At 43.5% G+C, this 22,617-nt stretch overlaps 1 protein-coding gene across 1 annotated transcript; it reads left to right on the top strand.

Moving 5' to 3' along the window:
- Window positions 1-13,547: 13,547 nt before the first annotated feature.
- On the top strand, window positions 13,548-22,457 carry fbxl6 (F-box and leucine-rich repeat protein 6; the record flags this gene model as incomplete). Its single annotated transcript, XM_084156620.1, is given in 14 exon segments — window positions 13,548-13,571; window positions 13,573-13,608; window positions 13,612-13,817; window positions 14,022-14,034; window positions 14,038-14,171; window positions 14,494-14,514; window positions 14,516-14,555; window positions 15,156-15,254; window positions 15,258-15,287; window positions 21,243-21,474; window positions 21,656-21,672; window positions 21,678-21,896; window positions 22,372-22,408; window positions 22,411-22,457. Coding segments are annotated over 14 exon segments (1,155 nt in total), but the record flags the coding sequence as incomplete, so codon positions are not given.
- Window positions 22,458-22,617: the final 160 nt, after the last annotated feature.

Genomic DNA, 22,617 nt, shown 5'->3' with positions numbered 1-22,617 from the left:
TAAAACATATTTTTGGGGGGTTTGTATCATTTGATTTACACAACATATCTACCACTTTGAAGATGCAAAATATTTTTTATTGTGAAGCAAACAAGAATCAAGAAAAAAATATGAAAACCTGAACGTGCATAACTATTCACCCCCCCAAAGTCAATACATTGTAGAGACACCTTTTGCAGCAATTACAGCTGCAAGTCTCTTGGGGTATGTCTCTATAAGCTTGGCACATCTAGCTACTGGGATTTTTGCCCATTCTTCAAGGCAAAACTGCTCCAGCTCCTTCAAGTTGGATGGCTTCCACTGGTGTACAGCAATCTTTAAGTCATACCACAGATTCTCAATTGGATTGAGGTCTGGGCTTTGACTAGGCCATTCCAATACATTTAAATGTCTCCCCTTAAACCAGATGGTGTTCTCGGGGTGATGAGAGGTGTTGGGTTTGAGCCAGACATAGCGTTTTCCTTGATGGCCAAAAAGCTCAATTTTAATCTCATCTGACCAGAGTACCTTCTTCCATATGTTTGGGTAGTCTCCCACATGGCTTTTCGCTAACACCAAACATGTTTACTTATTTTTTTCTTTAAGCAATGGCTTTTTTCTGGCCACTCTTCTGTAAAGCCCAGCTCTGTGGAGTGTGTGTATGTATGTCCATTACATGAAATCCAAATAAAAATCCATTTAAATTACAGGTTGTAATGCAACAAAATAGGAAAAACGCCAAGGGGGATGAATACTTTTGCAAGGCACTGTAAAAGACCAAGTCCATATTATGGCAAGAACAGCTCAAATAAGCAAAGAGAAACGACAGTCCATCATTACTTTAAGACATGAAGGTCAGTCAATACGGAACATTTCAAGAACTTTGAAAGTTTCTTCAAATGCAGTAACAAAACCCATCAAGCGCTATGATGAAACTGGCTCTCATGAGGACCGCCACAGGAATGGAAGACACAGAGTTCCCTCTGCTGCAAAGGATAAGTTCATTAGAGTCACCAGCTTCAGAAATTGCAGCCCAAATAAATGCTTCACAGAGTTCAAGTAACAGACACATCTCAACATCAACTGTTCAGAGGAGACTGTGGGAATCAGGCCTTCATGGTCGAATTGCTGCAAAGAAACCACTACTAAAGGACACCAATATTAAGAAGAGACTTGCTTGGACCAAGAAATATGAGCAATGGACATTAGACAGGTGGAAAGTTGTCCTATGGTCTGGAATACAAATTCGATTTTCGGTTCCAACCGCCGTGTCTTTGTGAGACGCGGTGTGGGTGAACAGATGATCTCTGCATGTGTATTTCCCACCGTAAAGCATGGAGGAGGAGGTGTTATGGTGTGGGGGTGCTTTGCTGGTGACACTGTCAGTCATTTAATTAGAATTCAAGGCACACTTAACCATCATGGCTACCACAGTATTCTGCAGCAAAACGCCATCCCATCTGGTTTGGGCTTAGTGACACTATCATTTGTTTTTCAACAGGACAAAGACCCAACACACCTCCAGGTTGTGTAAGGGCTATTTTACCAAGAAGGAGAGTGATGGAGTGCTGCATCAGATGACCTGGCCTCCACAATCCCCTGACCTCAACGCAATTGAGATGGTTTGGGATGAGTCGGACCGCGGAGTGAAGGAAAAGCAGGCAACAAGTGCTCAGCATATGTGGGAACTCCTTCAAGACTGTTGAAAAAGCATTCCAGGTGAAGCTAGTTGAGAGAATGCCAAGAGTGTGCAAAGCTGTCATCAAGGCAAAGGGTGGCTATTTGAAGAATCTCAAATATAAAATATATATTTATTTGTTAAACACTTTTTGGGTTACTACATGATTCCACATGGGTTATTTCATAGTTTTGATGTCTTCACTATTATTCTACAATGTAAAATATAGTAAAAATAAAGAAAAACCCTTGAATGAGTAGGTGTGTCCAAACCTTTGACTGGTAGTGTAAATACAGTGCCTTCGGAAAGTATTTCAACCCCTTGACTTTTTCCACATTTTGTTACATTACAGCCTTATTCTCAAATGAATTCAATAAATATTTTTCCTCAGCAATGTACAAACAATACCCCATAATGACAAAGTGAAAACATGTTGTTAGACATTTTTTGCAAATGTATTAAAAATAAAAAACAGAAATACCTGATTTACATAAGTATTCAGACCTTTTGCTATGAGACTCTAAGTTGAGCTTAGGTGCAACCTGTTTCTATTGATCATCATTGAGATGTTTCTACGACTTGATTGGAGCGCCTGTGGTAAATTATATTGATTGGACATGATTAAGAAAGGCACACACCTGTCTATATAAGGTCCCACAGTTGGAAATGCATGTCAGAGCAAATACCAAGCCATGAGGTCAAAGGAATTGAACGTAAAGTTCCGAGACAGGATTGTGTCGAGGCACAGATCTGCGGAAGGGTACGAAAAAATATCTGCATCACTGAAGATCCCCAAGAACACAGTGGCCTCCATCATTCTTAAATGGAAGAAGTTTGGAACTACCAAAACTGAGCAATTGTTATTATAGAAGAGCCTTGGTCAGGGAGGTGACCAAGAACCCGATGGTCACACTGACAGAGCTCTAGAGTTCCTCTGTGGAGATGGGAGAATCTTCCAGAAAGACAACCCTCTCTGCAGCACTCCACCAATCAGGCCTTTATGGTGGAGTGGCCAGACGGAAGCCACTCTTCATTAAAAGGCACATGACAGCCTGCTTGGAGTTTGCCAAAAGGCACTTAAAGACTCTCAGACCATGAGAAACAAGATTCTCTGGTCTGAGGAAACCAAGATTGAACTCTTTGGCCTGAATGCCAAGCGTCACGTCTGGAGGAAACCTGGCACCATCCCTATGGTGAGGCATTGTGGTGGCAGCATCATGCTGTGGGGATGTTTTTCAGCGGCCGGGACTGGGAGACTAGTCAGGATCGAGGGAAAGATAAACAGAGGAAAGTATAGAGAGATCCTTGATGAAAACCTGCTCCAGAGTTCTCCAGAGTTCTCAGGACCTCAGACTTCACCTTCCAACAGGACAACGACCCTAAGCACACAGCCAAGACAACGAAGGAGTGGCTTCGGGACAAGTCTCTGAATGTCCCTTGAGTGGCCCAGCCTGAGCCCGGACTTGAACCCGATTGAATATCTCTGGAGAGACCTGATAATAGCTGTGCAGCAACGCTCCCCATCCAACCTGACAGCGCTTGAGAGGATCTGCAGAGAAGAATGGGAGAAACTCCCCAAATACAGGTGTGCCAAGCTTGTAGCCTCATACCCAAGAAGACTCAAGGCTGTAATCGCTGCCAAATTTGCTTCAACAAGGTACTGAGTAAAGGGTCTGAATACTTATTCAAATGTGATTTTTCCATTTTGTATTTATTATCAATTAGCAAACATGTCTAGAAACCTGTTTTTGCTATGCCATTATGGGGTATTGTGTGTAGATTGATGAGGAAGAAAACAATGTAATGCCCCACCTGCCCTGATGGGTCGCCACTGGTATTATGACTGTGGGGCTCTATTACCATGCTATAAATGGAAGTTCATAAAAGTTCCATGGTGGGGATGGCACCATACAGAGGCCGAATGATGATGACTATTGGATAGTTAGAGTGAGACAAGAAGATACCGTCTGAAAGACTGGAAATGTGTCTCCGGTAAGAATGACACTGTGACAATTCATAATTACTGCACTTGGGTAGTGCGCCCTGTTAGCTAGTTTTCACGAAACCAGGCAACAGAATGGCGCAGGGCAAGCTAGTGATTTGATATCAGTACTCTATATTGGAACAACCAGTTCAATTTTTTGATTTTGCTAGAGATGAGTGACAGAAGAATATAAAAAAATGGATGAATTGTTGTAATCCGTCCTTGTGCTCGCCAGTCTGTTGGTAGCTCTGCCAGTCTATGAATCCAGTAGGTCAATAGGAGAACAACTTTCATCTGTTCTAATTATTAGCTTTGGTTGAACAGGGCGAAAGTGATCTTCTCCAGGCTGCAGACTTTTCTGCGCCTTGCGAAGCACATGTGTATCAAGTACTGGAAATGCGGGCATAAAAAAACGCATGTGCATCTGGTGGACATAATGCCATTACACGGCCACCTGGTGCAGTCAATGGCTCAGTGTTCCAAAGCTGTTCACCGGTACAGCAGCATTGCTTTTCTGTCAAATTTCAATGTATTTCATTTTTTAAAATGACATATCATATTGATACATATGTGCAATACACATTATTGTTTGGGGGGTGTTAATGTGAAACATGGCATTTATTAAAAATATAAATGTAGAACGAACAGTCCGTCTTTAGTGTTTCCCTGGGGGTACAATAACTCCTGCGCACAGGGCTTGAAATCACCGCCCCAGTTTAAGTACTGCCTTCACCCTAATCCTGATTAGTCCAAAATGTAAATTAATAAAGAAAACCCAAAACGAGGAACTACTGCTGCTTGTAATCACACACTCTACACAAGTATTGACCAGTGGCGGTCAGTTCTGTTTATGATGAGGGAGGACACATTTTTTCTCATGAGCATGGCCTTATTTCTTTTACAGCACATTGGAAAACTGTCATTCATATTCCATTCACCCAGTTCAATGTAACATTTATAGGTTTGGGCTTCTACATGATATTCAAATTTTCCCTATACCCATCATGAGGTTGCTACAACCTAGCCTACAGTGGTTTGCGAAAGTATTCACCCCCCTTGGCATTTGTTCTATTTTGTTGCCTTACAACCTGGAATTTAAATGGATTTTTATTTGGATTTCATGTAATGGACATACATTGGTGAAGTGAAATGAAAAAATTACTTGTTTCAAAGAATTCTAAAAAGTAAATAACGGAAAAGTGGTGCGTGCATATCTATTCACCCCATTTGCAATGAATAAGATCTGGTGCAACCAATTACCTTCAGAAGTCACATAATTAGTTAAATAAAGTCCACATGTGTACAATCTAAGTGTCACATGATCTCAATTGATTCTTGAATAATTTAACCTATTAATGACTCATGACCTTGTCATACCCCATTATAACCCATAATATAAGCTTATTTTACTACATTGTTTGTAAACAATATCATTGTAAACAAACACTAAAGCCTTAAAACATGACTAGAATTAATTTTTTTATCTCATGGGTGGTCAGTCTGTATCCATAGCTCTGTCTATGAATTTGAGCGTAATTTCTCCAGCTCCATTCCTCAGCTTTTTGCCAAAACAGAGGCAGTGTGGCGGCTTTATTATTTGACTAGCAGATTGCCACTTTAATGTCACACTGGGTAAACTAATTGAATATAGACAACCACTGTGCACCCTTAAACCTGTAATGTATAGATGTTCATTCAATACTTTTAAATAGCCCAACATATCACAGGTTGTGTAAAAGATAACTGGCATTTCCGTGTAAAACTCTCAAACCTTACATCTGGAAACTGTGGCCTAATAACTTTTTAGGGCAGTAACTCCCAGCACCACAAACGTAAGCTTGGTGGTGTGTGTGAGTTAACCCTCTTCTATTAAGTTAAGTACAGTATATTGTGGTAGACAGAACAAATGTCATATGTAGAATAGTTTTATTAGGCTTCATACACTGAACAAAAATATAACCGCAACATGTAAAGTGAGCTGAAATGAAAGATCCTAGACATTTTCCATACACACAAGGCTTATTTCTCTCAAATGTTGTGCACAAATTTGTTTACATGCCTGTTAGTGAGCATTTCTCCTTTGCCAAAATAATCCACCCACCTGACAGGTGTGGCATATCAAGAAGCTGATTAAACAGCATGATCATTACACAGGTGCACCTTGTGCTGTGGCATTGTATTGTGTGACAAAATTAAAATGTGCAGTTTTGTCACACAATACAATGTCACAGATGTCTCAAGTTTTGAGGGAGCTTGCAATTGACATGCTGACTGCAAGAATGTCCACCAGAGCTGTTGCCAGAGAATTTGAGGTTAATTTCTCTACCAAAACCAGACAGTTACACCAGCTCTGTCAGGAAGAATGGTACAAAATTCACCCAATTTATTGTGGGAAGCTTGTGGAAGGCTACCCGAAACGTCTGACCCAAGTTAAACAATTTAAAGGCAATGCTACCAAATACTAATTGAGTGTATGTAAACCTATGACCCACTGGGAATGTGGTTCTGACATTTCACATTCTTAAAATAAAGTGGTGATCCTAATTGACCTAAGACAGGGAATTTTTACTAGGATTAAATGTCAGGAATTGTGAAAAACTGAGTTTAAATCTATTTGGATGAGGCGTATGTAAACTTCCGACTTTAAGTGTAGCTCAGTATTTGTATTATTTTATATATTTTTATCAAATTTGACAGATGGCAGAAACATGCCACTTACAATTTATACAGGAGTTGCAACACACACGTGACAGTGTCTGTTCAGATTAAACATCAAGCAACATCCAATTTTAGGATGGTCCAAACATGTCTTGAACACACATTTCCCACAAGAAATAAAATAAAAACGTCCTTGCCTAAAATGACACAAAGGGCATATACTGTATTGCTCATAGGACCAACCAATACATTTGGGATGGGGGATGTATTGGGCATGTCCCATTTACAAACAGGAATGACAGTCTTCACTAATTAGTGGGTTCTGTCAAGCTCATGGAAGTTGCTTTATTTGCTCAAATATTGGTAACATATCAAGATTTGGGCAAAGCTAGCATTCCTATAGATGGGTTAGCTGATGGCCAGATCGCTAGCAACAATGACAAGAAACTGCCATGTGATGAATCATAAGCTCGTTTCAGCTCATTTGACCTTTTTCTTGATACCATGCCTTGTTTTAGTATCAGGAAATAATTAAAAAATGTGTAAAACAGCTTTTGTGCTACCACTCCATAAGGGCGTGGATAGTAATGATCTCCAGGCTCCTTTGTCTTGCGAAAATACTAGAATCATTGGTTAACACACAGTGTAAATGGTGTTCTTAATGCTTGCTGTAAATTATATTACAAATGCCTCAGAAGATTAAAATAATTGTGCTGACATGTTTCTAGACTTGTCAAAAGCTTTTGATACTGTAGACTATAATATTATTTTCAATAAACGGTCCTCGATAGGGTTGGGTACTGATGCTTGCCGATGGTTTCACAATTATCTCAATGACAGAACTCAGGCCATCAAGGTAGATGGGGTCAAATCTGAGTTCCTTGAGTTCCATAAAGGGGTGCCCCAAGATTCGATACTCGGCCCACTACTGTTTACAATCTGATATAAATAACATTGGGAATGCTGTAGAAAAAAGTAATATTCATTTGTATGCAGTGTTGTATTCTATTGCTACATTGGTTGGCCAAGCCTTTTCACATTTGAAGTCTGGTGTTCAAGCACTGCAGAGGTTACTATTGGATCTAAAGTTAGTGCTAAATGCAAACAAAACAAAATTAATGCTTTTTTTCTAGGTCCCATAACCCAGATTTAAATCAATTTGTTTGAATGGTACACAAATTGAGGAAGTTCCTTCCTATACATATATTGGTATCTGACTTAATGACAAGCTGTCATTAAAAAAATATTTCACTAAGCTGGTGAAAAAGTTGAAGTAGAAGTATTTATTTAATTTTTTTACAGTAATGATCAGAGACCTCTGTTGCTAAATGTGTCTGTTTTTCTCAATATGTTTTGTAATTTTGCATATACAGTGGGGGAAAAAAGTATTTAGTCAGCCACCAATTGTGCAAGTTCTCCCACTTAAAAGATGAGAGAGGCCTGTAATTTTCATCATAGGTACACATCAACTATGACAGACAAATTGAGGAAAAAAATCCAGAAAATCACATTGTAGGATTTTTAATGAATTTATTTGCAAATTATGGTAGAAAATAAGTATTTGGTCACCTACAAACAAGCAAGATTTCTGGCTCTCACAGACCTGTAACTTCTTCTTTAAGAGGCTCCTCTGTCCTCCACTCGTTACCTGTATTAATGGCACCTGTTTGAACTTGTTATCAGTATAAAAGACACCTGTCCACAACCTCAAACAGTCACACTCCAAACTCCACTATGGCCAAGACCAAAGAGCTGTCAAAGGACACCAGAAACAAAATTGTAGACCTGCACCAGGCTGGGAAGACTGAATCTGCAAAGCCTACCATCAGTAACACACTACGCCGCCAGGGACTCAAATCCTGCAGTGCGAGACGTGTCCCCCTGCTTAAGCCAGTACATGTCCAGGCCCGTCTGAAGTTTGCTAGAGTGCATTTGGATGATCCAGAAGAGGATTGGGAGAATGTCATATGGTCAGATGAAACCAAAATATAACTTTTTGGTAAAAACTCAACTCGTCGTGTTTGGAGGACAAAGAATGCTGAGTTGCATCCAAAGAACACCATACCTACTGTGAAGCATGGGGGTGGAAACATCATGCTTTGGGGCTGTTTTTCTGCAAAGGGACCAGGACAACTGATCCGTGTAAAGGAAAGAAAGAATGGGGCCATGTATCGTGAGATTTTGAGTGAAAACCTCCTTCCATCAGCAAGGGCATTGAAGATGAAACGTGGCTGGGTCTTTCAGCATGACAATGATCCCAAACACACCGCCCGGGCAACGAAGGAGTGGCTTCGTAAGAAGCATTTCAAGGTCCTGGAGTGGCCTAGCCAGTCTCCAGATCTCAACCCCAAAGAAAATCTTTGGAGGGAGTTGAAAGTCCGTGTTGCCCAGCGACAGCCCCAAAACATCACTGCTCTAGAGGAGATCTGCATGGAGGAATGGGCCAAAATACCAGCAACAGTGTGTGAAAACCTTGTGAAGAATTACAGAAAACGTTTGACCTGTGTCATTGCCAACAAAGGGTATATAACAAAGTATTGAGAAACTTTTGTTATTGACCAAATACTTATTTTCCACCATAATTTGCAAATAAATTCATTAAAAATCCTACAATGTGATTTTCTGGAACTTTTTTTCTCATTTTGTCTGTCATAGTTGACGTGTACCTATGATCAACATTACAGGCCTCTCTCATTGTATCAAATACTTGTTCTCCCCACTGTACATATTTTGAGGTGTTTTGACTGATGTCTAATCTATGCTAATATGACAAAAAATAGCTAGCTAGCTAAGCAACATTTACATTACATTTATATTTACGTCATTTAGCAGACACTCTTATCCAGAGCGACTTACAAATTGGTGCATTCACCTTATAGTCAGTGGGATAACCACTTTACAATATGTTTTTTTTTTCTTTGGGGTGGGGTAAGGGGGGGTAGAAGGATTACTTTATCCTATCCCAGGTATTCCTTAAAGAGGTGGGGTTTCAAGTGTCTCCGGAAGGTGGTGAGTGACTCCGCTGTCCTGGCGTCGTGAGGGAGCTTGTTCCACCATTGGGGTGCCACAGCAGCGAACAGTTTTGACTGGGCTGAGCGGGAACTGTGCTTCCGCAGAGGTAGGGGGGCCAGCAGGCCAGAGGTGGATGAACGCAATGCCCTCGTTTGGGTGTAGGGACTGATCAGAGCCTGAAGGTACGGAGGTGCCGTTCCTCTCACAGCTCCGTAGGCAAGCACCATGGTCTTGTAGCAGATGCGAGCTTCAACTGGAAGCCAGTGGAGTGTGCGGAGGAGCGGGTGACGTGAGAGAACTTGGGAAGGTTGAACACCAGACGGGCTGCGGCATTCTGGATGAGTTGTAGGGGTTTAATGGCACAGGCAGGGAGCCCAGCCAACAGCGAGTTGCAGTAATCCAGATGGGAGATGACAAGTGCCTGGATTAGGACTTGTGCCGCTTTCTGTGTAAGGCAGGGTCGTACTCTCCGAATGTTGTAGAGCATGAACCTACAGGATCGGGTCACCGCCTTGATGTTAGCGGAGAACGACAGGGTGTTGTCCAGGGTCACGCCAAGGCTCTTCGCACTCTGGGAGGAGGACACAACGGAGTTGTCAACCGTGATGGCGAGATCATGGAACGGGCAGTCCTTCCCCGGGAGGAAGAGCAGCTCCGTCTTGCCGAGGTTCAGCTTGAGGTGGTGATCCATCATCCACACTGATATTTCTGCCAGACATGCAGAGATGCGATTCGCCACCTGGTTATCAGAAGGGAGAAAGGAGAAGATTAGTTGTGTGTCGTCTGCGTAGCAATGATAGGAGAGGCCATGTGAGGATATAACAGAGCCAAGTGACTTGGTGTATAGCAAGAATAGGAGAGGGCCTAGAACTGAGCCCTGGGGAACACCAGTGGTGAGAGCATGTGGTGCGGAGACAGATTCTCACCATGCCACTTGGTAGGAGAGACCTGTCAGGTAGGACGAAATCGAAGAGTGAGCCGCGCCAGAGATGCCCAACTCGGAGAGGGTGGAGAGGAGGATCTGATGGTTCACAGTATCAAAGGCAGCAGACAGGTCTAGAAGGACAAGAGCAGAGGAGAGAGAGTTAGCTTTAGCAGTGGTTTGGATCAAGAAGGTCATTCTGAGAGAGATAGCAAGAGAGTTGGCTAAAGACGGCACGCTCAAGAGTTTTGGAGAGAAAAGAAAGAAGGGATACTGGTCTGTAGTTGTTGACATCGGAGGGATCGAGTGTTGGTTTTTTGAGAAGGGGTGCAACTCTCGCTCTCTTGAAGACGGAAGGGACATAGCCAGCGGTCAAGGATGAGTTGACGAGTGAGGTGACGTAAGGGAGAAGGTCACCGGAGATGGTCTGGAGAAGAGAGGAAAATACAATGTTTAAATAGTTTTATTACAGGGTCAAGCGGGCAGGTTGTTGGGCGGCCGGCCGTCACAAGATTTCATCTGGAGAGAGAGGGGAGAAAGAAGTCAGAGCATAGGGTAGGGCAGTGTGAGCAGGACCAGCTGTGTAATTTGACTTAACAAACGAGGATCGGATGTCGTCAACCTTCTTTTCAAAATGGTTGACGAAGTCATCCACAGAGAGGGAGGAGGGGGGGAGGGGGAGGAGGATTCAGCAGGGAGGAGAAGGTGGCAAAGAGCTTCCTAGGGTTAGAGGCAGATGCTTGGAATTTAGAGTGGTAGAAAGTGGCTTAAGCAGCAGAAACAGATGAAGAAAATGTAGAGAGGAGGGAGTGAAAAGATGCCAGGTTCGCAGGGAGTCTAGTTTTCCTCCATTTCCGCTCGGCTGCCCGGAGCCCTGTTCTGTGAGCTCGCAATGAGTCGTCAAGCCACGGAGCAGGAGGGGAGGACCGAGCCGGCCGGGAGGATAGGGGACATAGAGAGTCAAATGATGCAGAAAGGGAGGAGAGGAGGGTTGAGGAGGCAGAATCAGGAGATTGGAGGGAGAAGGATTGAGCAGAGGGAAGAGATGATAGGATGGAAGAGGAGAGAGTAGCGGGAGAGAGAGAGCGAAGGTTGCGACGGCGCATTACCATCTGAGTAGGGGCAGAGTGAGTAGTGTTGGAGGAGAGCGAGAGAGAAAATGATACAAAGTAGTGGTCGGAGACATGGAGGGGAGTTGCAGTGAGATTAGTAGAAGAACAGCATCTAGTAAAGATGAGGTCAAGCGTATTGCCTGCCTTGTGAGTAGGGGGGGACGGTGAGAGGGTGAGGTCAAAAGAGGAGAGGAGTGGAGTGGAAAGAGGGAGGCAGAGAGAAATGAGTCAAAGGTAGACGTAGGGAGGTTGAAGTCACCCAGAACTGTGAGGGGTGAGCCATCCTCAGGAAAGGAACTTATCAAGGCGTCAAGCTCATTGATGAACTCTCCAAGGGAACCTGGAGGGCGATAAATGACAAGGATGTTAAGCTTGAATGGACTAGTGCAGGGTTCTTCAATTCCGGTCCTGGAGGGGCAAAACACCTCTGTTTTTCATCCTCTCCTTCTAATCAGGGGCTAATTCAGACCTGGGACACCAGGTGAGTGCAATTAACTACCAGGTAGAAATGAAAACCAGAAGTGTTTCGGCCCTCCAGGACCAGAATTGAAGAACCCTGGGCTAGTGACTGTGACAGCATGGAATTCAAATGAGGAGATAGACAGATGGGTCAGGGGAAAAAGAGAGAATGTCCACTTGGGAGAGATGAGGATTCCTGTGCCACCACCCCGCTGACCAGATGCTCTCGGGGTATGCGAGAACACATGGTCAGACGAGGAGAGCAACAACAACTGTAACAATGTATTTCAGAGACAAGTGCTCATTGTGCAACTTTATGTATGTTTTCAATAAACTTTGGAGACAAAATATAGTTGATATTAGGGATGTGACAAATGGACAATTTTGCTTAATGTTTAAATGGCCATTTGTTTTAGCAGTTTTCAGTTAAAACGACAAGAAAAATCATACAATTCCACATAAATTTACAATACAGAATAATGGTCCTATTATGTGTGTATGACCGCTAGGCCTGTGCAATGAAGTTACAGTGCTGTGAAAAAGTATTTGCTCCCTTTCTGATTTTCTCAATTTTTGCATATTTTTGATCTTCAACCAAAACCTAATATTAGATAAAGAGAACTTGAGTTCACTTTTTTTTTTTATTAACAAAGTTATGCAACACCCAATTCCCCTGTGTGAAAAAGTAATTGCCCCTTTACACTCAATAACTGGTTGTGCCACCTTTAGCTGCAATGACTGCAACAAAATGCTTCCTGTCACTGTTGATCAGTCTCTCACATCGGTGTGGAGGAATTTTGGCCCACTGTTGCATGCAGAACTACTTTAACTCAGTGACATTTGTGGGTTTTCAAGCATGAACTGCTCATTTCAAGTCCTGCCACAACATCTCAATTGGAATTAGGTCTGGATTTTGACTAGGCCATTCCAAAACTTCAAATGTGTTGCTTTTTAACCATTTAACCATAAATCCGGGACACTCAAATTAGTATGATATGTTATGTTTGGTATGGTTACATAAGACAGATGGTTACTTAAGGCAAAAATGAAAGTAGTATGGTTAGCCCAGGTTGGAATGCGTGGGCGTATAACGCAAACGTCTAGCAATCAAAAGGTTGCAAGTTCAAATCTCTTTAATATTTTAGCTAATTAGCAACTTTTCAACTACTTACTGCTTTTTATCTACTCTGCAACTACTTAGCATGTTAGCTAACCCTTCCCCTGACCCTAACTTTAACCCTTTAGCCTAACTCCTAAACTTAACCCTAACCTTAAGCCTAACCCCTAACCCTAATCCCTATTCTAGCCTAGCTAACGTTAGCAAGATAGCTAACATTAGCCACCTAGCTAGAATTCGTAACATATCATACGTTTTTGCAAATTCATTACATATAGTACATTTAGCAAATTCGTATGATATAGTATGTTTAGTAAATTCGTAACATATAATTTGATTTGTAATTAGTAACATATCATACAAAATGTAACATATCATACTCAATGGATTGGGGCAGATTTACGTACAGAATAATACAAAATGCTCTGACACCAGGTTGGCTCACCAGAGCTGAGATCCAGCACCTCATATTTTCTACTGCTTGAGGTCCTGTTCCTCTTATATAATATTAGCTCAAAAGTATTGTGGAGTTCCTGCATCTAAATATAAACAGTACCGGCACCCAAAATGAGTATCGGCACCTATTTCAGTCGAAATCAAGCACTGATGATAACATATGACGGCCGAACATGAAAGGAAGAAAGAAAAAGAAAAATAATTGAAGGAAAATCCAAAGTCACTCAGGCATAGAAGAAGAATAAGGTTATTCCGAAGGGTAAAGCCACAAAGAAGTCACAGATCAAGAAAGATGAACTGGAGCCTACACGGAAACACCACCAAGAGGAGGGCTTTGACAGCTTGGGTGAGAGCCTACCAGTGGAAGTGTTAGTTAATATTTTCAAGATGGTAGTTCACCAATATGGTGCCATTCCTGTGCAGCTAATGCAATGTTTCATGTAGCCCTTCTCATGTTGCATTTCATCGGTGCTTCTGTCTTTCTTAAAATGGAGATTCTAGTCATAGAACTTAGATTAAATAAACAATCCTGATCAATGCAAGCAATGAACATGGAAACTATCAGAGCTAACTGATATTGTATTTGTAATAAAACTATTTAAACATTGTATTTTACTCTCTGTTCACTGCTTTAGGGTGTCTAGGGTGTGCCACCTATAGAATGCTGCTGCAGCCAGTCCAGCTCTGTGGAGCAGTGTGTCCGTGGATTACTGTTGGTTGAAACCTGGTAAAACTCAGTTACCTATAACGGAATTTAAGATCAGGAACAGTGTAAGCTGGCTTGCACAGAACAGGTCAGTACTATTTAGTACATTTTTAAACAGAATAACATAGTTTCAGACACTGGGAAACTCTGTATGTAGACCTACTAAGTAACATGTGGATTGGATAGGCTAGTTCTGGGGTTTCACAAACACTGATTAAGCCAAGTCATGGACTAAAAAGCACTTTCAGTCCAGGGCTTAATTTGTGTCCAGGAAATAGACCGACCCATAGAGTAATTGTATTCTAGGCCCTAAAAACAATTTAGTAATTGAAAAACGAACATTAACTGACTATTAACTATGCCTCTATAAATAAGTAACAATGGTACTTTTCTGTTATTTTGTTTAGAAGATTCTCCCAACTAAGAGACTTCTCTTAATCACTGGAAAAATAATGTTGATCATGTTATAGAGATAAGTTATAATCTACAGAATACAAATGTAACATTAGTGTTTGTTTTGCCATTTCCTGCTACCATTAGCCTAATGTTTGTTGCCTCATATCTGTTCGAAATTTTTATTGGATCCATGCACTTTACTAATGTTGAATGTAGACTAAGAATAGTTTGACATAGTTTTCCTTTCTATCGTTGTTAATTGTTTGATAACTTCACACCATTAGTCTCCCGAGTGGCGCAGTGGTCTAAGGCACTGCATCGCAGTGCTAGCTGTGCCACTAGAGATCCTGGTTCGAATCCAGGCTCTGTCGTAGCCGGCCGCGACCGGGAGACCCATGGGGCGGCGCACAATTGGCCCAGGGTAGGGGAGGGAATGGCCGGCAGGGGATGTAGCTCAGTTGGTAGAGCATGGCGTTTGCAACGCCAGGGTTGTGGGTTCGATAAAATAATGTATGTGCTAACTGTAAGTCGCTCTGGATAAGAGCGTCTGCTAAATGACTAAAATGTAAATGTAATGAAAGTCAACATGAAATTAGCAGAAGTTATTATTTCCTGTTGAAGTCTGATTGCATTTCAGGTTTTCTTTATCAGAAACATCCCACTGTTTAATTAACAGATTGTGCCCCAGTCCTGCCTTCATCCTCGCTCACTCAAGCTGCCATACTGTACAGGCGTGACGGAGAAGGCCTTTCAGAGCCTTAGTGGCAGCTGTCGGTAACTGGATAGTTTTAACGTCCAGTACGCTCAGGTAGGCTAAAGAGCATGTCAATAGACATAATGATGGTTCACTCACACTATAGCACACAAAGGTCCAAATACTGCACCATAGTAGGCCAGATATAGTGCCTTCAGAAAGTATTCACACCCCTTTACTTTTTCCACATTTTCTTGTGTTACAGACTGAATTTTAAATAAATTAAATTGAGATTTTGAATTTGAATTTTAAATAAATTAAATTGAGATTTTGAATTTGAATTTAAAATAAATTAAATTGGGATTTTGTGTCACTGGCCTATACACAATACCCCATCATGCAAAGTGGAATTTGTTTAATAAAAATGTAAAGCCGAAATGTCTTGAGTCAATAAGGGCTCAACCCCTTTATTATGGCATGCCTAAATAAGTTCAAGAGTAAAAATGTGCTTAACAAATCAAATCAAATCTAATTTTATTGGTTGCATACACATATTTAGCAGATGTTATTGAGGGTGTAGCGAAATGCTTGTTCCTAGCTCCAACAGTGCAGTAATATCTAACAATTCACAACAATACGCACAAATCTAGAAGTCAAGGAATATAATTAAGAAATATGTAAATATTAGGACGAGCAATGTCAGAATCCGGAGTATAAATATAAATATATATGTATATGTGATGGGATGTATATACATTATGGACAGTATGTGGATAGAATATATAGTATATCTGTAGAATACGTAGGATAGAATAGTATATATACAGCAATAGTTGAATAGGATGGCATTGACTACAGTGCCTTCGGAAAGTATTCAAACCCCTTGACTTTCTCCACATTTTGTTACGTTATACCCTTATTCTAAAATCGATTAAATAAATAAAAATCGTCAGCAATCTACACACAATACCCCATAATGACAAAGCGAAAACAGGTTTTTATCAATTTTTGCAAATGTATTTAACATAAAAAAAACAGAAATACCTCATTTACATAAGTATTCAGACCCTTTGCTATGAGACTGTCACGCTCTGGCTCCGGGACTGTGTATTTTGAGCCAGGGTGTGTTCATTTGGTTGTGTTTGGTATTGGTTGTGTTGTATTTGGTTGTGTTTCCTTGTTTGGTCGTGTGACTCCCAATCAGTGGTAACGAGTGTCAGCTGTCGGCTCGTTATCTCTGATTGGGAGCCATATTTAAACTGTCAGTGTTCACCTTAGTGTTGTGGGTTTTTGTTCCGTATCAGTCATTGTAACTGAGGACTTCACGATTCGTCATTGTTTTGTATTTGAGTACTTTAATTAATAAAGTCATGTTCGTATCGCACGCTGCGCCTTGGTCCACTCACTTAGTAGACGTTCGTGACAGAAAAACCCACCGTACCAGGACCAAGCAGCGTGTCCAGGAGCCAAGGGTCTGGACATGGGAGGAGATTTTGGATGGTAAAGGGTCTTGGACTTGGGAGGAAATCCTGGATGGGATGGATCGCCGGCCATGGAGTAAAACAGTGGAGAGGCGACTGAGAGAGGAGCAACGGCGTCAGCAGGGCCATCGTCGGAAGGACGAGAGGCAACCCCAAAAAGTTTTTTGGGGGGGGCACATGGCTTGGGCGGCTGGGCAGCAGGAGGCTGCCACAGGGAGACGTGGAGAGAAGGCTACCGGATTACGGGAGCCATTGGCGAGTAGAGGGAGGGAAGTAGTTGAGGCACGGCGTGAGAGACTGAGGTGTGTTACCAGTCCGGTCCGGCCCGTTCCTGATCCCCGGTTAAGGCCAGTGGTGTGTGTTCCCAGTACGGACCGGCCTGTTCCTACTCCACGCACCAAGCCCACGGTGTGCGTCGCCAGTCCAGCCCGGCCGGTTCCTGTTCCACGCACTAAGCCTACGGTGTGCGTCGCCAGCCCAGCCCGGCCTGTTCCTGCTCCACGCACAAAGCCTACGGTGTGCGTCGCCAGCCCAGCCCGGCCTGTTCCTGCTCCACGCACAAAGCCTACGGTGTGCGTCGCCAGCCCAGCCCGGCCTGTTCCTGCTCCACGCACAAAGCCTACGGTGTGCGTCGCCAGCCCAGCCCGGCCTGTCCCTGCTCCACGCACAAAGCCTACGGTGTGCGTCGCCAGCCCGACCCGGCCTGTTCCTGCTCCACGCACAAAGCCTACGGTGTGCGTCGCCAGCCCAGCCCGGCCTGTTCCTGCTCCACGCACAAAGCCTACGGTGTGCGTCGCCAGCCCAGCCCGGCCTGTTCCTGCTCCACGCACAAAGCCTACGGTGTGCGTCGACAGCCCAGCCTGGCCTGTCCCTGCTCCACGCACAAAGCCTACGGTGTGCGTCGCCAGCCCAGCCCGGCCTGTCCCTGCTCTACGCACAAAGCCTACGGTGTGCGTCGTCGGCCTGGTCCAGCCCGTTCCTGCTACTCGCACCAAGCCAAGGGTGCGAGTCGTCAGCCTGGTCCAGCCCGTTCCTGCTACTCGCACCAAGCCAGGGGTACGAGTCGTCGGCCTGGTCCAGCCCGTTCCTGCTACTCGCACCAAGCCAAGGGTGCGAGTCGTCAGCCTGGTTCAGCTCGTCCCTGCTACTCGCACCAAGCCAAGGGTGCGAGCCGTCAGCCTGATCCAGCCCATTCCTGCTACTCGCACCAAGCCAGGGATGCGAGTCGTCAGCCTGGTGAGGCCCGTTCCGGCTCCACGCATCAAGCCTAGGGTGCGTATCGTCAGCCAGGTCCGGTCCGTTCCTGCCTCACGCGCCAAGCCAGGGGTGCGCGTCGTCAGTCCAGATCCTACCAGCTGGGTCAGATCGGACCGGGGGCGCTACGGGGGGATTGAAGAAGGGTGGTGGTCAAGCCCGGAGCCGGAGCCGCCTCCGAGGAGCAACACCCACCCAGCCCTCCCCTATTTGGGGTGTAGGCGCGGTCGGAGTCCGCGCCTTTAGGGGGGGGTACTGTCACGCTCTGGCTCCGGGACTGTGTATTTTGAGCCAGGGTGTGTTCATTTGGTTGTGTTTGGTATTGGTTGTGTTGTATTTGGTTGTGTTTCCTTGTTTGGTCGTGTGACTCCCAATCAGTGGTAACGAGTGTCAGCTGTCGGCTCGTTATCTCTGATTGGGAGCCATATTTAAACTGTCAGTGTTCACCTTAGTGTTGTGGGTTTTTGTTCCGTATCAGTCATTGTAACTGAGGACTTCACGATTCGTCATTGTTTGTTGTTTTGTATTTGAGTACTTTAATTAATAAAGTCATGTTCGTATCGCACGCTGCGCCTTGGTCCACTCACTTAGTAGACGTTCGTGACAGAGACTCGAAATTGAGCTCAGGTTCCATTGATCATCCTTGAGATGTATCTATAAAGTGATTGGAGTCCACCTGTGGTAAATTCAATTGATTGGACATGATTTGGAAAGGCACACGATTGTCTATATGAGGTCCCACAGTTGACAGTGCATGTCAGAGCAAAAACCAAGCCATGAGGTCGAAGGAATTGTCTGTAGAGCTCTGAGACAGGATCATGTCGAGGCACAGATCTGGGGAAGGGTACCAAAACATTTCTGCAGCATTGAAGGTCCCCAAGACCACAGTGGCCTCCATCATTCTTAAATGGAAGAAGTTTGGAACCACCAAGACTCTCCAAACTGAGCAATTGGGGGAGAAGGGCCTTGATCAGGGAGGTGACCAAGATCCCGATGGTCACTCTGACAGAGCTCTAGTTTTCCTCTGTGGAGATGGGAGAACCTTCCAGAAGGACAACCATCTCTGCAGCACTCCACCAATCAGGCCATTATGGTAGAGTGGCCAGACGGAAGCCACTCCTCAGTAAAATACACATATCAACCCACTTGGAGTTTGCCAAAAGGCATGTAAAGTCTCTCAGTCCATGAGAAACAAGATTGTCTGGTCTGATGAAACCAAGATTGAACTCTTTGGCCTGAATGCCAAGCGTCCTTCTGGAGGAAACCTGGCACCATCCCTATGGTGAAGCGTGGTGGCAGCATCATGCTGTGGGGATGTTTGTCAGCGGCAGGGGCTGGGAGACTAGTCAGGATCGAGGGAGAGATGAACGGAGCAAAGTACAGAGAGATCCTTGATGTAAACCTGCTTCAGTGCGCTCACGACCTCAGATTGGGGCAAAGGTTCACTTCCAACAGGACAACGACACTAAGCACACAGCCAAGACAACGCAGGAGTGGCACAGCCAGAGCCTGGACTTGAACCCGATCGAATATCTCTGGAGAGACCTGAAAATAGCTGTGCAGCAACGCTCCCCATCCAACCTGACAGAGCTTGAGAGGAACTGCAGAGAGGAATGGGAGAAACTCCCCAAATACAGGTGTGCCAAGTTTGTAGGGTCTTACCCAAGAAGACTCGAGGCTGTAATCGCTACCAAAGGTGCTTCAACAAAGTACTGAGTAAAGGGTCTGAATACTTATGTAAATGTGATATTTCAGTTTTATTTTTAATACATTTGCAAAAATGTCTAAAAACCTGTTTTGGCTTTGTCATTATGGGGTATTTTGTGTAGATTGATGAGGTGGAAAAAAACAATTTAATCCATTTTAGAATAAGGCTGTAACGTAACAAAATGTGGAAAAAGTCAAGGGGTCTGAATACTTTCCGAATGCACTGCATACATATGAAATTAGTAAAACAGTACGTAAACATTATTAAGGTGACCAGTGTTCCATTATTAAAGTGACCAGTGATTCCATGTCTATTTACATAGGGCAGCAGCCTCTAAGGTGCAGGGTTGAGTAACCGGGTGGTAGCCGGCTAGTGACAGTGACTATGTTCAGGGCAGGGTAATGGGTGGAGGCCGGCTATTGATGTCTATTTAACAGTCTGATGGCCTTGAGATAGAAGCTGTTTTTCAGTCTCTCGGTCCCAGCTGTGATGCACCTGTACTGACCTGGCCTTCTGGATGATAGCAGGGTGAACAGGCCGTGGCTCGGGTGGGTGATGTCCTTAATGATCCTTTTGGCTTTCCTGTGACATCAGGTGCTGTTGGTGTCCTGGAGGGCAGGCAGTATGTCCCTGGTGATGCGTTGGGCAGACCGCACCACCCTCTGGAGAGCCCTGCGGTTGCTAGTGTTGCAGTTGCCCGACAGGAGGCTCTCAATGGTCTGTAAAAGTTTGTGAGGGTCTTAGGGGCCAAACCGAATATTTTCAGCCTCCTGAGGTTGAAGAGGCGCTTCAACCTCTCTTAACAAGTCACATTATATTAAAAAGTCACATTATAAGTTGTCTTGACTCACTCTGTGTGCAATAATAGTGTTTATAAAGATTTTTTTATGAATACCTAATTTCTGTACCCCACGCATACAATTATCTGTAAGGTCCCTCAGTCAAGCAGTGAATATCAAACACCGATTCAACCACAAAGACCAGGGAGGTTTTCCAATGTTTCGCGATGAAGGGCACCTATTGGTAGATGGGTAAAAATTAAGAAGCAGACGTTGAATATCCCTTTGAGCATGGTGAAGTTATTAATTACACTTTGAATGGTGTATCAATACACCCAGTCACTACAAAGATACAGGCGTCCTTCCTTACTCCGTTGCCGGAGAGGAAGGAAACCGCACATGGATTTCACCATGAGGCCAATGGTGACTTTTTTATTTTTATTTTTTATTTTTTTTATTTCATGTCATTTAGCAGACGCTCTTATCCAGAGCGACTTACAGGAGCAATTAGGGTTAAGTGCCTTGTTCAAGGGCACATCGACAGATTTTTCACCTAGTCGGCTCGGGGATTAGAACCAGCGACCTTTCGGTTACTGGCACAACGCTCTTAACCACTAAGCTACCTGCCGCCCCTTTAACTTTAAAACAGTTACAGAGTTTAATGGCTGTGAAAGGAAAAAACTGAGTATGGATCAACAATGTAGTTACTCCACAATACTAACCTAAATGACAGAGTGAAAAGAAGGAAGCTTGTACAGAATATAAATATTCCTAAACATGCATCCTATTTGTTGTGTGAGGGAACAAACACATTGCAGATCTTGATTTATTTTCTCTTGTGGTTCAGACTTTCCGGATGCTGAATGTCATTACTATGCCTAAAATGGCTCGTAACGGGTCGAGTTCCACATCTGGCTTCCCTTTACTGGAGGAGGTGTGTATGGACACCACAGCTGTTTCCTTCATGACTGACCAAGACTTGACAAAGATTGTCTACGATTCCCCTAAACTGTGTGTGCTGGACCTGAGAGGTTGTTCCAGGATCACAGCAGCCGGGCTCTCTGCTCTACCATGTGAAGGTACAGTATATCCATACATACCCATCCATTGTTGATGCTATGGCCTTTGCACAAACAATAAAATGCACGATTTGGCCAAGTCTGTTGCTACCCTCTTAGTTAGTTATCAATGATTACATTGATTCACGTCTACGCTGTAAACTCATATGCTGCTATACTCTCTGCTGTCTTTTTTTATTAGCGCTTAAGTGTCTGTACTGGGACTGTACTTCAGCAGCAATGTCACAGTATCATTGTCCAAGAAGGGAATTCACCTACTGAACCAGAAATGGAGTGGGACCTTGCAGGAGCTAGACCTTCCCAACCAACTCTTCTCTGAAGATGACATGGAGATTGCCACGGGCTATCTAGGTCAGGGAACCGAAGCAGACCACCTGCGTATGCTCAATCTTAGTGGGACCAAGGTCACGACACCTGCCCTCTAGTAGGCAACACATTTGTCTTCATTTCAACATAAAACTCACAATGAAATGCAATAGCCAATACATGTAATACATTACTCTTTGTTTAGTTAACTTTTACTTTGTTTTTCTATTATTTGCGCAATACATTTCTCATAAGGATTATTATCAGAACAAATGCAAGCTTTTGTGAAATAAAACCCTTGGAAAAGTGTTTGAATTTGTCTACCTAGATAGAAAATGCCAGAAGTAGGGGTAGTACATCAGTGGTGTAGTGGAGTGTAAACGCTTTGTACGCACCTTTTTTATTTTGTGCGAGCGTTCACCCACCTTTTGTGGAAAAATGCATTGAAACCATGTATAGGGAGCATTACTTTACTCACCGCGAAGAGCAATCAGCGTTTACCCACCTAAATTTCTTTACCAGTACATCACTGCAGCACATGCAATGTGATTTACCTGAACATAACATTTTGTATTTTCTTTGTTTTGCAAGTTAGTTATAGGCCCGTCTACAGCACTCAATTACTTAAACTGTCGTCTTGCCGTTACCTCCCAAGAAGAAATCCAATAGCTGTGTAACAAATTAGAGTCATCTATTGGTCCAGTCATTTGTTCTAAGAATGCCTGCCAAAGGACATTGTATTCAAACCAATATGAAAAAACTGTTTAAATGCATAACTTTATAGTACAAGTGAATATGCCTAGCTTCTTTAAAACATGGATACTAGTGAATAAGTGT

Source organism: Coregonus lavaretus (assembly GCF_964263955.1).
Source record: "Coregonus lavaretus genome assembly, chromosome: 40".
Classification (NCBI taxonomy): domain Eukaryota; kingdom Metazoa; phylum Chordata; class Actinopteri; order Salmoniformes; family Salmonidae; genus Coregonus; species Coregonus lavaretus.
The sequence above is the reverse complement of the archived record's forward strand: the minus strand, read 5'-3'. Positions and strand labels throughout refer to the sequence as shown.